Consider the following 18,112-nt stretch of genomic DNA (forward strand, 5'->3'; position numbering starts at 1 on the left):
AGGGAATAAATCTCGGGGTAATATAATGCCGTTTGGAACCATATATGACCATTATATATTTTCACAAATAATCGTGATAGGTTAGAGTTTATGAAATTGGTGCAAGTTGTAAACGGATAAATTGACCGTTTAAAGGCAAATTAGATGGTTCCACCCACTCGGATAAACTCATGGAGGGTATTAGGGTCCACGGTAAATATATCAACAAATTTTATTTCCGGGCAAAAAAAGTTCAAGAAATTAAAAAAATTGAAGGCTATTATCCACGCTTTTTGAGCAATTTTGGAGGTATCGGGACCCGGTGTCGAAAAGTGTTAAAATATTAGGGGATACATCCCGGGGTCAGATAATGATGTTTGGAACCATATATGATTATTATATGTTGTCATAAATGTTTATGGTAAGCTTAAGTTTATGAAATCAGTGTACGTTGTAAACGGATAAATTGACCGTTTAAAAGGCAAATTGGATGGTTCCATAAACCCAATTTGACTCCCGAAGGGTATTAGGGTAAATGGTAAACATCTTGGAAATTTTTATTTTCGGGCCCAAAAAGCCACAAATCTCCAAAATTGAAGGCTATTATCCATGCTTTTTGAGCAATTTTGGAGGTTTCGGAACCCGGTGTCGAAAAGTCTTGATATAGTAGGGCATACATCTCGGGGTAATATAATGCCGTTTGGAACTATATAAAACCATTATATGTTGTCATAAATGTCCGTGGTAGGTAGGACTTTATAAAATTGGTGCAAGTTGTAAACGCGTAACACCGTTTAAAGGCAAATTGGATGGTTTCACCCACCCAGAAAACTCATGGAGGGTTCAAGTCAACCTATTTAGATAAACAGGTCAACACCCCTAAACCTGAACCTGAATTGTTTACATAAAAAATTCAGAAATTCTAACCTGACCCAACCTGTTTATGCGGATTGACCTGAACCCGACCTATTTAACCTGAATTTTTTTTAAGCTTGTTTATGAGTCTTTAAAGTTAAAACCAAACTAAATCGTTGTTTACCCAACTCGAATTTACGCACTATAACCGTTAATATTAGTAAATCATTTAATACGTATTTACAATCAAATATTTGTACTACTTTGTATAAATTTAATATTACAATTTTCAACAAAAATTAACATTTGAAGATTAATATTCTCAAGCTTGTTTCGGTTCAATTGATTCTTCTTTTTATGGGTAATTTCATATTCATTTTAGCTACACGCACAAACAAAAATTAGTTAATACTCCAAATTTGAGAACAAAACCTCATGCATGATAATTCAAGAGCTAGAATTCTAGAAATTGAAGAAGATAAGTTAAGAATAACCCTTCACCTCATCTACCACCTTAATTAGTGGTGTATTTCGAACTTTCCTTAAAGAGTGAAAAAGAAGAAAGTTAGGCCCCGTTCTCTTCACCTTAATTTTGCTGAACTGAAATTATTTTTACTGAACTGAAATTATTTTTGCCGAACTAAAATTATTTTTACTGAACTTAAATTAATTTTACTGAACTGAAATTATTTTTGTTGAACTAAAATTATTTTTACTGATTTTCTATTATAATTCTTCTTTAAGAAAACTGAATTTTACTGAACTGAACTTATTTTTACTGAACTGAAATTATTTTTACTGAATTGAAATTAATTTTACTGAACTGAATTTATTTTTTACTAAACTGAAATTATTTTCACTTAATATTATTTTTATAAGGTGAAGAAAATAGGGCCTTAGAAGAAAGTAGATAAGAAGATGGAGCAAGGAAAGAGAATGAGGAGGAGGTTGGCATGGAGCAATGAAAGAGACCGAGGAGGAAGGAGGCTGGGAGTCGTGTGAGGAGTGAGGAAAGGAGAGGAGAGGTAGGGTTTGGATTATATTTGACAAGTATTAAATTGGGCTTGGCCTAAAAAAATTAAATTTGCTTATTGGTTGAACGGGTAATTACCTTACCCAAATTAGTTAAACGGGTTAGGCGGGTTATTTTCAGGTTGGTATTTCCAACCCGAACCTGACCCATTTATTTTCAGGTCGGGTTCGGGTTGACCCAATTACACTACTAAAATTCGGTCAAATTGCAACCGTTTTTTTTACGACTGTCATTAAAACGGTCGCAAAATATAATATTTGCGACCGTTTTTAGGCGGTCGCAGATTTGCGGCCGTTTTTAGGCTATTTAACAGTCGCAAAGGTATTTAAAATTTTTTTAAAAATAATATACATGTTAAAAATAATTCTAAATAAAAACAGTTCTATTGCGACCGCCAAAAACGATCGCAAATTGCGACCACTACGACCGTTATAGAAACGGTCGCAATTTGCGACCATTTACGACCGTTTTTGAGGCAGTGATAATTAGTTTTTTTTTTTTTTAAAAAAAAAGTGGTATAAAAAAGGATCCCACTCACCCCTAACCCTAATAATATTTTAACTCAGCCGTTTTCTTTCTTTTTCATTTCTCTCTCTTCTCTTTCTTTCTCCTTTCTCTCTCCTCTCTCCGCGTCCCTCCATCATCCTTCCTCTTCTCCATTTTTTCTTTATCTCCTCCATTTTTCCTTCTCTCCTTCATTTATTCTCTGACTTTAATTGCCGCAAATAAGACAAAATTCAAAGAACTAGGTTAAAAATCGCACTACGAAGCTTTGTGAATTCCGTCACCGACACCAACCTTCAACCGTCACCTCCATTACCACCACCGTCACAAGCACGAGCCCACTGCACCGCCACGATCTCCACCGTCACAAGCTCATGCTTAAACAAGTTAATGGTTTTTAGGGTCAAATTCGACCATGAAAAGGCTAGATCTAGACTTTTCATGGTCGAATTTGGCCTTATAAACCAAATTCGAGGTGAAATTCAAAGTCCATTCGGGATTTGAGGTATGTTTTTGTTTTTATATTTTTTTTCTTGTTTGATTTTTTCGAATTTGGTTTGATTTTTTTTTTTGAATTTTCATGTTCGAATGTTTGATAATTTTTTTTTTATTTATGTTCGTTTTGGGTTTAATTTTTGTTTTGATTTTTTGTTAATTTTTGGGTTTTACTTTTGTTAAATTTCAGTTTTATGTTCGTTTTGATTTTGGGTTTGATTTTTGCTAATTTGGATTTTTGGTTTGATTTTGTGGTTTGTTTTTGGTGGGTAATTTTGTGGGGTTTTTATTGTTAATTTTGATTTAAATTTTGTATTTTGGTTTAGTTTCTGGTTGTTTGGGTTAAGATTGGCGGTGGTGGTGCATGGGTAGAGGTGGTTTTGGGTTGGATGTTGGCAGTGGTGGTGCGTGGGTAGTGGTGGTTTTGGGAGGTTGGCAGTGGTGGTACGTGGATACGGTGTGAATGCAGGCTGGGTTGCATTTGTTTCTGTTTTTTTTTATTAGTCTATAATTAATTAGCGACCGCTTATAGCCGTCGCAAATACCGATTTTTGCGACCGCAGCTCTACCGGTCGCAAATTTTTATATTTGCAACCGTCTTAGAACTTGTCGTTGAAAATAGAATAAATGGTCGCAATAATTTTGCGACCGTCAACCGGTCGTAGTTTTTTTTTTTGCGACCATGGAAATTGCGACCACCGCTTTGCGACCGTTGACGATCGCAATCGTTTTTTGCGACCGTTTTTGCTATTTTTGTGACCGTTTGTGGCGGTCGCAAAAACCTTAATTTTTAGTCATCCCTAATTAAGGTTTCAAAAATTTTAATCAAAACCTATTTCTTTCGGGTTGGGTTTGGGTCGGGTTGTCGGGTCAGGTCAACATTTGCCATCCCTAATATTAGGGTCCATGGTAAACATTTCGGGAATTTTTATTTCCGGGCAAAAAAAAGTAAAAAAAAATTCAAAAATTGCAGGGTATTATCCACGCTTTTTGAGCAATTTTTGAGGTTTCGAAACTCACTGTCGAAAATTCTTGATATATTAGTTAGGGGATACATCTCGGGATCATATAATGCTGTTTGGAACTATATATGACCATTATATCTTGTCACAAATGTATGTGGAAGGTTAGAGTTTATGAAATCAGTGCAAGTTGCAAACGGATAAAGTGACCGTTTAAAGGAAAATTGGATGGTTCCACCCACCCAGTTAGATTCCCAGAGGGTATTAGGGTCCATGGTAATCATCTCGGCAATTTTTATTTTTAGGCCAATAAAAGTCAAAAAATTCAAAAATTAAAGGCTATTATCCACACTTTTTGAGCAATTTTAGAGGTATCGGGATCCGATGTCGAAAAGTTTTAAAATAGTAGAGGATACATCCCGGGGTCATATAATAACGTTTGGAACCATATTATTATTATTATTATTATTATTATATATTGTTATAAATGTCTGTGATAAGCTTGAATTTATGAAATGGGTGCAAATTATAAACAATTAAATTGTCCATTTAAAGGCAAATTGGATGGTTCCACACACCTAATTTGACTTCCGAAGGGTATTAGTGTCCATGGTAAATATCTTGGCAATTTTTATAGTCGGGTTAAAAAAGTCAAAAATTTCTAAAATTGAAGGCTATTATCCATGCTTTTTGAGCAATTTTGGAGGTTTTGGGACCTGGTGTCGAAAAGTTTTGAGATTCTTAGGGATAAATCTCGGGGTCATATAATGCCGTTTTAAACCATATATAGTCATTATATGTTGTTAGAAATGTCCCTGGTAGGTTAGAGTTTATGAAATCGATGCAAGTTGTAAACGGGTAAATTGACCGTTTAAAGGAAAACTGGATGGTTCCAACCACCCAGTTAGACTCCCGGAGGATATTAGGGTCCATGGTAAACATTTTGGCAATTTTTATTTACGGGCCAAAAAATTTCAAAAAATTCAAAATTTGAATGCTATTATTCACACTTTTTGAGCAACTTTGAAGGTATCGAGATCTGGTGTCGAAAAGTCTTAAGGTACTAGGGGATCTATCCGGGGTCATATAATCCCGTTTGAAACCATATATGATTATTATATGTCGTCACCAATGTCTGTGATAGTAAGCGTGAATTTATGAACACTACTAGAAATAGGCTAAATAGCGACAAATATCTTCCGATGGACGAATATTTCCGTCGCAAATTTCAAAATTTCAGACGGAATTAGTTTTGTCGCAATATAACGATGGAATAACAGTGTTCCGAGGCCAATTCCGTTCCGATGGAAAATATAAGTTTTTGAAAAAAAAACCCAATTCGATTTTTGCTCGGCTTGACCTAAAAAAAAGAAGGGGGAAAGAACGACAGTAGGAGAGAGAAAGAGAAGGAGAGAGAGAGAGAGAGAAAGAGAGAAAGAGAAAGAGAAGGAACGGCGCCGACGATATCCCCTGACGGCGGCGCCGACGATCTTTCCTAACGGTGTCGGGAACGAAAGAGAGAAAGAAGGGCAAAAGAAAGGGAGAGAGGGAAACAGAAAGAGAAGGAGAAAGAGAAAGAGAAAGAAGACGCCGCCGCCGTCGAGCCTCCCCTAGCGCCGACGACGCTAACCTTCCGTCGAGAAAGAAAGAAAGAAAGAAGGGTGAAAGAGAGAGAGAGAGAGAGAGAGAGAGAGAGAGAGAAAGAGAAAGAGAAGAGAAGGAGGAAGAGAAAACGGCTACCACCGTCGAGCCTCCCCTGATGGCGGTGGTTGTTGCCGGCGATGCACCTACCACGGCTAAGTCAGTGTTGCTTTTTTTTAAAAAAAAAATTGACAAATCTAACCGGGTATTTCTAACCACCACAACTCCACAAGTAGCCTCCGGCCTCCTCCCTTCCCTCGCCGTGACTGAAGCACCTCCATTGCAGCCGGCTGAAAATTCCAGTAAGTCGTCCTACTTCCCCCCCCTATTTTTAATAAAAATTGACAAATCTAACCGGGTAACCCTAAATTCCAGCTTGCTTGGTGTCGAAAAGTCTTGAGATACTAGGGGATACATCTCAAGGTTATATAGTACCGTTTGGAACTATATGTGACCATTAAATGTTGTCATAAATGTCCGTGGTAGGTTGGAGTTTATGAAATCGGTGTAAGTTGTAAACGGTAAATTGACCGTTTAAAAGCAAATTAGATGGTTCCACCCACTCAATTGGACTTCCGGAGGGTATTAAGATCCATGGTAAAACATCTCGGCAATTTTTATTTTTGGGCCAATAAAAGTCAAAAAAATTCAAAAATTGAAGGCTATTATCCACGTTTTTTGAGCAATTTTGGAGGTATGAGGAATCGGCGTCAAAAAGTCTTAATATATTAGGGGATACATCCCAGGGTCATATAATGACGTTTGCAACCGTATATGATTGTTATATGTTGTCATAAATTTCCGTGGTAAGCTTGAGTTATATGTGGATCATAGTCTGAATTTTCACACCAGGTTAGTTGCACGGTCGTGGATCATAGTCTGAATTTTCATTGAGTAGACTCAATTAGTTTCATGTTGCACGGCTGTGGATACCAATAATTCCGTGTAACTTATTCAAGTACATTGTAGGGCATTTATCCTTTATGATGCACAAAGAATTATTGTGTGGAATCTATGGATTGTGGAACAATGAGGCTAGGCTTGTAGCCCATTTTGTTCCTTTCTCAGATCATTTATACAATTATACTTGGACTCTTTTCTGATATTTTAACACATAATATTGAAAAATCAAGTAATGGAAAAGTATGCACATGAGATTCACAAAAGGTTGTTTGAAATGAATGTACATCATCCTTATTTGGACATATAAAGGCCCTTTGGAGGAGTGAGGTGATGGAGGGCCTCCATCTCAACCACCCCCCGCCACGTGATGGGGGTTCGACTCCTCACAACCCCTCATTCCTAGTCTATATATGCCCATTGGAGCATGAGTTATTGAAGGAAGGTTCCAATCACTAAGGTGGCCTCTTTGAGTCTCGTGGGGTTCATAAAAATTACGCCAATCTCTTTTCTTCCTGGGGTCTAAAAAAATTTTGAAAATTTTGTGAAAGTTAAGACTATTATTTATGTTTGAACCTTTTTCTTTTTTAGAGATTTCGAGACTGGGTGTTGAAAAATCAAGTAATGGTTTGGGATGCATCTAAGGGTCATATAAGGTTGTTTCACTTGTTTGACTTTATATACATCCTTTGTCTTGGCCATATAAAGGCCCATTGTGACAATGAGCTAATGAGAATAAGTTTTCATAACAAGCTAGATTAGTAAATAGTGAAGAGGCAAAGTGAGCGGTTTTAACAATACAATTGGTATTCGGAGGTTTGTGAGGTCCATGGGAAACATATTGGCTCCTTTCCTTTTCGCATTTATAATTCAAAAATTCTTCAAAATGAAGGTTATATAATACATAATCTCTATAAGACTATCAATAACGTCTCAGCGGTGTCAACATAATAATGGTCCAACATGAAATATGGCCAATTGGCAATTGACAATTGGCATGTATCAATATTTAGTACTGGTATTTATAGAAACCCAGTTAGTTAGTTACCAAGGGAAATTCGAACCACCTTACTAGTTACAATCAAAACCCCCCATCAACTAAATATTTAAGTCCATAACATTCTTACTCATTATGGTCCATCCACCGTACAGCTAGTAGGGAAAGTATATATGTATCACTATCAGGGTGGATAATGCAAACATTTTACAGGGGAATTTTTATTTAACTCAACTCACTTGTTTGCCTTACATCCATATTTATACATAAAGAATTTACAAAGTACTTTCATAGAACCAAATTGAAGGCACGAACACGGTTATCAAATACGAAATCATACAACCATTCATGAACAAGTTAAGTGACTTCTTTTCATTATCAAATAGAAGTACAATGTAAACATTATTGTAAATTTATCATGAATCACAAGTTCAAAACCTAGAATAGTGCAATCTCAAAGCCTATTAGCCTTCAAATCAAATTGTAAAGAATTCAAATTAGAGATTATCTGTCTATCAACTAAAATCTCGTAATATTACGGATAAAAAACTCTCAAATTAAATATTCTTTCAAGTTTCAACTTAGAGAAGTAAGCTGTTAGGACTAATTACTGAATTAATAGCTGATTGCAATGGATAGTGATTATATTGATCGAGAGAGATCCAAAGACGAGCTGTACCTTGAAGAAGAATAGAGTTTTACGCAATTTTTGTGCAATCAATTTGTTACAACCATGCAGCCATGCTTATGGAGGTTTTGACAAAGTACTTATTCATTTAATCTTGTGTATGTACGTACGTAGTACATTATTACGTTCTATCATTTACTTCGTATCAATCCTTATATATAATTCAACTAAATTAATTAAGATAAGATCGAGGATGTGATATTATTTGTAACAATTTGACTTTCACGACAAAATAGTTAAAATTAAGCCACCGTTGCCAGCAAATCAGAGAATGCATGTAGACCGCAATATGCATGGATTGTCTTAATCAAAATGGTCCAATTGACATGGAACTAGCTTAGCTACGTGCTTAGCTAGCATCTGCATAAGCAATGTACAACATGTTTCATTCATTTATTGACCAATGAAGTATAATCACATCGCAAAGGTGATACACGTTAATACTGTAATACATAATTCGAGCAGACCAAAGTACTTTATGATTAGACTATTACTTGAGTCTTGCCTTAATTCCTTTTTAACTATCAAGCATTTTGACTTGTCTTATATAGTAATATCTCCTTTTTCGGCAATTTATATAATACTCCATCCGTCTTATAATACTTGACACAATTTTCATTTTCGTCCATTTCAAAATACTTGACACGTTACTACATATGGAATGGGTCCACTAATAAAAAATTATTTTCATATACTCTTTTTGGAACCACAAACCCAAAAAACCAATTAAATCCTACATTTTCTCTTTCCTCAGAGTCCTCACTACCCCCATCTCCCCCACATTTTGTTTTCTTACAATGTAAAAATATAAAAAATGTTTTAAATGGATCCACTTGTACTTTTCTTAAACTACGTGTCTATCCCAACGTCCCAAGTATTATGGGACGGAGGGAGTAATATCTTACATGTGTATGTATATAGTGAGCAACCAACCAACTGAAGTACCTAAAAATCATACTATATTCAATTGTTTTTATTGCATTGCACTTCTTCAATTCCCCTCCTTCCCGTGCAATATTAGAAGGACTAATTGAACATTCCTCAATTAATGCACTATGCACTCACTTGAAATATGAAGCAATCAAAAGTAGCATGGTGGTCGTCAATCTCGTCCTAAACAACATACAAATGATACAAGCATGTTGTAAGAATATTCGGTAAAACCTAATTAATATAGTACTGTAATAGTTTATGACTGAATGTCTTTACTTGTATTAATGCCGCATGCTTAAATCTAATACAGTTTGTAATAGCGTGGGAATTAGATATATAATCACTTAAGTTTAAAGAAAATGTAATTTTGTTAAGTGAAGATATTAGACAGATCTTATATTTTTATATTCTGCTTTCAGACTTTCTATACTGGGGGCCAAATTACACTTGTATTTTTTTACACACATTTTCAGAATTTGATTGGTGATACATACACAATTACACATTACACATGCATGTTGTGATGGAGTCGTTGGCGATATAACTCATCTCAGTAATTGAAGCCACCAACCTCAAGTTATCTATAGATCGAATCCCCACCTCGTATAACACTAAGTAACTTGTAATATGTCAGAATGAAGTACCAAGTAATACATTATTGTAACTCTTAAATTCCAAGTAAAAAAAAACTAGAAAAAGTTCCTCCTAAGTATTTTTATTCTGACTTATGTGAAGAAATTAACGAAGAAAAGTTTAGGAGTTTTACCAAATTAAAGTCGTTGTCTTATGTGACTTGCAAAAGATCGAAAGTGAGCTGCCCTAGGGGTGTTCTCGAGAACATCTATCTCATTATCTCATTAGGGGTGGAAAGAAAATAACAAGTAGAAGAGTTTTGTGTATAAGTGATGAGTATTATCAGATAATGAGATTGCCTTTCTATATATTTATAGGGATGTGTGATGACAATATTCATAATTATTATTGAAAATCTTTTGGTTATGAGAAAGATGAGTCATAATAAATCTGTTGTTGAAGGGGACGTCTAATGGGAAGGTTGTATGTGCTCCATTCGTATCAAATTACTTTAGTCGGAGTTTAATGTCAAAGGTATCTTTCATATTTAGTGTATCCGATGGACCTCATTTATTTAAATATAAACTTGATGAGGAAGAGACCAAAAAATCTCTATCTAACTCATGATTTTAATGAACACAACCTTATTATTTGTTAATATGACTAAAGACAATAATAGAGCAATAAAAACACTGTTAAGAAATTAAACAAAAGATGTGACGACCAAGTAAGTTTATATGTAGAACAAGGAACCAAGCAAGCAAGTGTTGATTATATATTAAGCGTAAAAGAGCTAGTAACAATGAACTAATCTAATCGTAAGAGTTTATGTGGGGGAATTGAATATTCTTGCATGTTTATAATGTATAGCTAGTAACAATGATAGAATTAGAGTATCAAGCACAAAAGTAGAAAAGTGTTTTTCTTTTGATGTAGTTCACAACATGTACCCATTAGACACGTTAAAGTTCTTAATAGCATTGAAAGCAACATGTATCCAATCCATCTACTTATTATTAGGTGCTTGTACCGACCCAAAGTATGAACACATTAAAAGATGCCAAGGTAGCACATAGGCCAAATATAACCTTTGATGGAAATAGTTCAAATAATCAAATACAGCATAAAAAGAATTTAATCCTTCCAATCACAACATATACAGTATATCTATCGTACCAGACAACAATTGGTGAGTACTTACGTGGAAGAGAAGGGTTCACACAATCCCTTGGAAAACACACAATCCCTTGGAAAACACACAGTGTTCGTATAATCATTTGCTGATATTTTGAAATCAAGATTAATACTTTTTACACCCTCAAATAATTACCATATATATTATGCAATATGCATGCGATGTGAATCCTTTTTACTAGTTATCTCCCTCACATTTTCTCTCCCACTATCAAATAGGTTTCTTAAAAATTCCTTAAACTATGACTTCTACACTCCTTATTTCTTGAATTTAATCTAAGTACCTTGCTTTAGCAAGACAATATATAAATCGAGGAATGAGAGAGTGCAACTAACTATTTGTAACAAAAAAATAAAAGATTAAAAAAAAGGCTATTTTTGTTGTTTTTAGATATTTAACAAAGGATATTTCATTATTATTACTAAAAAATTATGCATCTACAATAAAATCATATTTATTCTAATACACATGTTTTTGGTGTAATAATTTAATACAAAATTAATAAGTAACCTACTAAAACCCTTAAGTTGGTCCCTCTCACTCACCTTCCACTATACTGCTATTTTTGGCGCAGTTAATCTTTGAAAAGTAGATATGCATTACAATATTTGTTAATTGAAAAATGAAAACTGCACGCTAATAAATATTTGTTGAATTGTAACGTATGGGGTACGAAGTATGAGACACGTAACCTTGGCAGATGTCAACTAAATTAGTTAATTAAAGACTTGCATGCGGAACTGCTAAAGATTTGCTTATGCTGAATTACTTGGTATGCTGAATTTACATGAATTTGAACTAATTAAGTAGAGTTGCGCAAGTTAATTGTTAAGTGCATTTGCACTAGAAATTTTATCATATCATTAGTTGTTTATAGAGAAAATAGTACTCCGTATTCATTACTCAACAACTCATACTACAATAACGTATATTGCTAAGAATGCTAACTGTATTAGACTTGTTAACTTCCCTAATTTTGTGATTACAATTGGGAATTCTTTCACACATATTCTGTGTGGCAGCATCTGCGGAGCACACATGTCATAATCTAGCTTAGCTTTTGCTACCTCATTATCATCAAACTTAGTCTATTAGAATTAAGTAATAACTTTAATGTTTGAAAAATTAGCGGCAAATTAATGGAAGCCTATCCAAGAAGGGCTTCAACCAGCCAACGTGCAAGCTAATAAGATAGATAGATAGATAGATAGATAGATATTACAATCAACATTGAATTGAATAGCAATCAAACAAAACACAGCAAAATGGTAATCCAAATCAACATCAGCAGTCCATTTCTTAACTACAAGTATATCACATCTATCAATTAAAACCCCTTAGCTTCTTAGGCCATATATCATATCATACCTAGCTATATCGAACGAGTAATATTATAATCAATGATTTTCTATATAATCAAATTAAATAACCATATGTATGTGAAAGGCATTGCTCGATCAATCTGTTCCTACAACATTTATTAATATTGTTGATTGTTTGATCATAAAAGAGTTTAGGTGATCGAAATGCAATGCAAGTCCATTGATGTGCCCTAATACTCCTACTACTAATTTAAATTTGTGTAGCTTAATTAGCTTAATTAGTACAAGGTAGATTCTTTGCGTTGTCAAGCAGTTATAATGCAATTACTAAGTGCATGACATTTCACCAAACATTTATATCCTCACATTAACTACATTTCAAAAACTTAATATCACGTTGATAATATAGTAACACTAGAAAGTGCGACAACTAATTTCAGATTGGCTAATTAAGAAAGATTAGGATATAGGATTAGTGCATTATTACAAACAATCAAACAATAATATTCAACATATGGCCAAACCAAACTTGTAGCCTTTTATAGACACACCATTAAAAACCTATACTCGTAGTACATTACTACAAACATGAAAGTAAAATAATCTCATGTACGTATACTTCAAAATGATAACATAAAAATAAATACGCAATTGTACTTGGAAGTTTGGTTTCCAACAAAAAAATGATCAACGTCCAAAAGAAAAAAGGAACGTCACATTGATGAGAACTTATTGAGAAGTCTCAGGAGATGGTGTACATATCCTCTTTTTTATTAATTACACAAAGCACTTTAAATGCCTTCTCAACTAACCTGTCCTTTTCTTCCTCAACTCCCTAATTTCATCCATCTAATTCCAAACACCCCATTTTGTTTTGGTCATCAATTCATCTTATAAATTCATCATCTTATGTAGTATCATATATCCCTCAACTGTTCTCATCATTATATTATAATTCGGGCTTTTGCAACGTTCAACCAGCCTCCAACTCATTACACTCTCCTTTTTCCTTGTAAATTTTGTTCCTTTTTTTTTAAATTGCTTCTTTTAGTTTATACTTCGTATTTAATTTATAAATTAGCTAGTGTTTTTCTTTTCTTTCTTTTTGCGTGTTAGAAATGGTTCGTTTTATGTATTTGTTACGTTTGAACAACTGGCTAGTTTTGATCATAATAGTATTGCAAAAACCGTAAGGCAAATAACCAAGGAGGAAAATAGGGTTGAGCAAAATTTGTGTGATCGATCAATGCATACTGGCATTGTTATAAAGTAAAAACACACGCATTATTTACTAACTTTTCACCAGCTTTATTGAATGACCTTAAAAAGTTAGCTTGAATTCACCACTTATTTATTACCAACTGACCTCATCAACTTTATCTTTAACGTATATGTTGTAAAGAAAGTAATAAATCAACGAAAACAAAATTGACCTATCATGGTTAATATTGTACGTACCAACATGTGGCTATATTTTTGATTCTGTATTCTATGCTTCTTTTGAGGTCAAAAATTAACATAATTAAGGTTGGTGAACCACAGTGAATCATATATATAAGCTATGACGACCAAGAGATTCTCAGTACAATTAGGTAGTGGAAGAGATGGACAAGATGGCCGCCCGGCCGTCGGTCCAATCTATCGGAATATTCTCGCCAAAAATGATTTCCCACCACCTCTTCCTGATGTTTCTACTGCTTGGGATTCCTTCAGGTAAATTTTGTTTTTTCTAGATATATACGACGTACTTCACTCTTTTTTACCTTTTAAAGTTTCTCTAAGGTAGATTTTGTGTTTGGTAAAATGAGTGATTTTTTGTTCCTTTCATGGTAATCAGCTAAGGTTGCACCTTCGTAGTACACTACAATAATGACGTGACAATTTCCGTCTAATATATATTCGAATTTATCTCTAATTTTATAGGCTCTCAGCTGAAAAGTATGCTGGAAATAATATGTTGGGTTGGCGTGAAATGGTTAATGGCAAGGTAATAACTTCCAAAAGTAGCAAAAAAAATCAAAAGGGTCAATTTTAATTTCTCTAATTTTGACCTTAGTAAATTTATTTAGCTAATTAGTTTTTGATGAAAATGTTAATTAGTGGGGGCCTTATGTCTGGAAAACTTACAAGGAAGTTTATGAAGAAGTTCTAAACATTGGTTCAGCATTACGGGCATGTGGGGCTCAACCTGTAAGAATTTTTTATTTTTATTTTTTTTACTACTTTCGTTTCATATAATTTGCAACGATTAGGAATTTTTCCTCTCTTGTATAATATTTTATCGGTTATATATTTTTACATGACCAATATTGTTGCTGACAATAAATTAATACAGGGTGCAAAGATCGGAATATATGGTGTTAATTGTCCTCAATGGATTATGGCAATGGAGGTTAGCTTAGTTTGCTTCATAAATTTTAATAAGAATAAATTAATAAGTATACTATATTAAGTACATTATAATACCTTAAAATTTTTGTTTTTGTGTATAGGCTTGTAACGCTCACAGTTTGATATGTGTGCCTCTCTATGATACCTTAGGTAAGAACTAATTAATTAATTAACTCTAAACTAATTCGTTGAAAGAAGATTAATGAGATTATTTCATCTAAACTACTGTTGTTATATTGTCTAATCAGGTCCTGGTGCTATAAATTACATAATTGATCATGCTGAGATTGATTATGTGTTCGTCCATTCCCTAAAGGTTAACGAAGTATGTGTACAACAACTCTATCTTCCTATACTCGTACGTGTTTGTGCTTCGTTTAGAGGTTTAATTTCGTATGGCCTGATTCGCTGTTGTGCTTGTGTTGTGTACAGCTACTTAACTCTGATTGTTCCTCCACTACAAGGCTAAAATGTAAGTGTGAATACTTTAACCTCTGAATTGGTTTGTTTAAGCTGAATTAACAAGCTGGAATTTTAATGACATTATTATTATTATTATTGCAGCCATTGTTTGTTTTACATCGTTGACTGAGGAAGAAAATCTCAAGGCTCGTAATGCAGGAATTGAGGCGTACTCATGGAATCAGTTTCTCCACATGGTCAGACTGTGTGCTTTGTTTTTAACTTGTGTTCTAAGTTAGTAGTTGGCTGTTAGCTTTATCGGTTTTCAATATATCTGGTCATAATGTTCAAATAGGGCAAGGAGAATCCATCAGAGCCTGTTCCGCCACAACCAATCAATATTTGTACGATAATGTACACCAGTGGCACCAGTGGAGATCCGAAAGGTGTTGTTCTAACACATGACAACATGGCTATGTTTTTAAGCGGGTTGGATCTTTTCTTGGAACAATTTGATGACAAGGTAACCAACCTCGTCCATACATTTCATACTTCTGTTATCTTTGCCTCTTTATCATGCAATAATATGATTAATTACGTATTCTTGAACAGATGACAGTAAACGATGTGTATCTATCATTCCTTCCCCTGGCTCACATATTAGATCGCGTGATAGAAGAATATTTTTTTCATAAGGGTGCTTCTGTTGGCTTCTTTCATGGGGTATTCTTGAACTCTTGCTACTCTTCTACCGTATCTTATAACACGCAAAGTTTTTTTTTTTTAATACCACCAAGAAACAGAATACTCTGCAACAAAAGTTTCTTCAGCTTAGATCGAGTTTCAGGAGTGTTGTTGACTTGTGCAATGCAGAATGTAAAAGAAATCAGTGACGACCTCATGGAGTTAAAGCCAACTTTTTTTGCTGGTGTACCTAGAGTTTTTGACCGTGTGTATGAAGGCATGTGCTTATACTCGGTCCTCCCTCTTTGATCTGGCTTGTACCGATGGAAGTTTACTAATTAATTGTGTGTTCACCAGGCATACAGAAGGCAATTGAAGATCTTATTCCGAGGAGGAGGAAGATTTTTCACCTTCTTTACAAATAGTAAGTTGCTAATGTTCTGTTTACATTTTAGTTCCCTAGCAAAAAACAAAATACTTATGATAAGTGGTTTATAATATGCAGCAAATTATTCTGGATGAATCGAGGGTACAAGCACAAGCATGCATCTCCTTTAGCAGATTTACTAGCTTTCAGAAAGGTTATTGCCTTTGATCTGATTTAACATTCTGATCTACTTTGTGCTTTAATATTCTTCAGAATAAAACTTTTATCAGCTCTTGTTTTTACTGATTTCAGTGCTTCATGTGTTATTTTTAGCTGAACAACTAAATTAATAACTGTGTGTGACACTTATTATTATACTGCAATGCCTTACTCATAGTACAATGTCTGCAACTAATTTAGGTGAAGAACAAGCTAGGTGGTAGGGTTCGTCTTATGGTATGTGGAGCTGCACCTTGGAGCGAAGAAGTGGAGGAGTTTTTGCGGGTTACTTGCTGTTGTTTTGTACTTCAAGGCTATGGTAAAGGAAAACTTTAGCCTGCTTATTCCTTCATCTGTAATATAATTTGACTTGTAAAATTCGTTTTAAGTTTTTTGTTATAGATAGGCATTGCATTAATCAAATTTCTGGTTTTTGTGCAGGATTGACAGAAACCTGTGGATTGTCCACAGTTTGCTACCCTGATGAAATGTCGATGCTAGGAGCTGTCGGTGCTCCATCTGTATACACAGAAATGCGCCTTGAAGAGGTTCCGGAGATGGGGTACCACCCACTGGCTGATCCTCCACGCGGGGAGATATGCTTGAGGGGCAAAACACTGTTTTCCGAATACTACAAAAACCCTGAGTTAACTACAGAGTCTATCAGAGATGGGTGGTTTCATTCAGGTTAAGCCTCTGTCTGGTTCCTGCTTATGTCAGATTTCTTTCCTTGAAAATTTTTTATATTTAATCTTTCTTTATAAATTATCAGGTGACATTGGTGAGATGCTTCCTAATGGAACAATAAAGATCATTGATAGAAAGAAGAATCTGATAAAACTCTCACAAGGAGAGTATGTCGCCCTTGAGTACTTAGAGAAAGTATACAGCATTACTCCCATTGTTGAAGATGTAAAGCCTCTTCTGAGATAACTTTTAACCTCTTCCTCTGTGCTTATCTATTTGATATATGTAATTAAATCTCATTACAGTTAATAGTCTAAGGTCTTTCGTATTCTAGGAACTAATTTTTTTTGGTGTCTTTATGAAGATTTGGGTCTATGGAGATAGCTTTAAGTCGATGTTGGTTGCTGTTGTGGTGCCAAATGAAGATAATACGAAGAAATGGGCAGCTCAAAATGGATGTAAAGGCACATTCACTGACTTTTGCTCCCTTACGGAGTTCAGAAATTATGTCCTCTCTGAGCTTACAGTTGCTGCGGAAAGAAACAAGGTGCATACAACCTTCTTATACTTATACTAAACTTATCTAACACGAGTAGATCTCTGAACATGTCAATCATTCTTGTAACAGCTTAGAGGTTTCGAGAATGTCAAGGGAGTTGTTATAGAACCTCAGACCTTTGAATTAATACCAGGCTTAATGACACCAACTATGAAGAAGAGAAGGGATAAAATGTTGAAAAACTATCAGGTAACAAACTAAACACTGTCTTCATTCCACAAGTAGCTTTGTTTTCACGCGATATTTCCTGATTTATCTTTCAAACCATGTACAGGCCGAAATTGATGACTTATACAACACTTTGGCTAAAGGGAAGTGCTGAACGACAAATGCAAATTCGATATAATGTCTTCGTGGGTGCAGCTGTTTAAGAAGAATAAACAGTGAAGAAGGCTAGGAGCATTTTCTTTCTGTATAAAGTTTGTATTTGAGGCCAGAGTTTGAAGAAAATGGAAAGTCGCTGAGTGTTATCATCAATTAGATTGATTTCTTGGTTTTGTAACGTTTCATGATGCTGCATATTGTTACTGCTTGTACTTCAATTCTTACTCAGTATATTATAATTGACTTAAAATTAAGAATTAAGAATTGAAGTTGGATAATAACACAACTTAATTAATACGAGATGATAACATGATTCAAATATGTTGTTTGGTTTTTAATTAGAGAGTTTTGATAGAATCCACCTATAAAGAGTTAAAGACTCGAACTTTGATCATTAAGAGC

General features: G+C 34.5%; 1 protein-coding gene across 1 annotated transcript; it reads left to right on the plus strand.

The window, feature by feature from the left end:
• The first annotated feature begins 12,760 nt into the window (after positions 1 to 12,760).
• LOC145568110 (long chain acyl-CoA synthetase 1-like) lies at positions 12,761 to 17,998 on the plus strand. Its single transcript, XM_081627537.1, has 20 exons — positions 12,761 to 13,089; positions 13,620 to 13,790; positions 14,001 to 14,064; positions 14,178 to 14,267; positions 14,413 to 14,469; positions 14,570 to 14,618; positions 14,717 to 14,793; positions 14,901 to 14,940; positions 15,033 to 15,127; positions 15,226 to 15,393; positions 15,483 to 15,593; positions 15,744 to 15,831; positions 15,912 to 15,978; positions 16,060 to 16,135; positions 16,342 to 16,459; positions 16,582 to 16,827; positions 16,913 to 17,052; positions 17,192 to 17,374; positions 17,456 to 17,575; positions 17,661 to 17,998. Exons 2-20 carry the CDS (start codon positions 13,639 to 13,641, stop codon positions 17,706 to 17,708), a joined length of 1,989 nt encoding a protein of 662 aa, XP_081483663.1. The 5' UTR covers positions 12,761 to 13,089; positions 13,620 to 13,638; the 3' UTR covers positions 17,709 to 17,998.
• The last annotated feature ends 114 nt before the right edge of the window (positions 17,999 to 18,112 follow it).

The sequence above is a fragment of the Chenopodium album genome, chromosome 11 (genome assembly GCF_948465745.1).
Source record: "Chenopodium album chromosome 11, dcCheAlbu1.1, whole genome shotgun sequence".
NCBI classification, from domain to species: Eukaryota; Viridiplantae; Streptophyta; class Magnoliopsida; order Caryophyllales; family Amaranthaceae; genus Chenopodium; species Chenopodium album.

Coding starts and splice junctions, on each gene's coding strand:
- LOC145568110 (XM_081627537.1), top strand. CDS start 13,639: ATGACGACCAAGAGATTCTCAGTACAATTAGGTAGTGGAAGAGATGGA. Junction 15,594..15,743: donor CTGTTGGCTTCTTTCATGGG/GTATTCTTGAAC, acceptor TGTGCAATGCAG/AATGTAAAAGAAATCAGTGA. Junction 16,828..16,912: donor AGATGGGTGGTTTCATTCAG/GTTAAGCCTCTG, acceptor ATAAATTATCAG/GTGACATTGGTGAGATGCTT.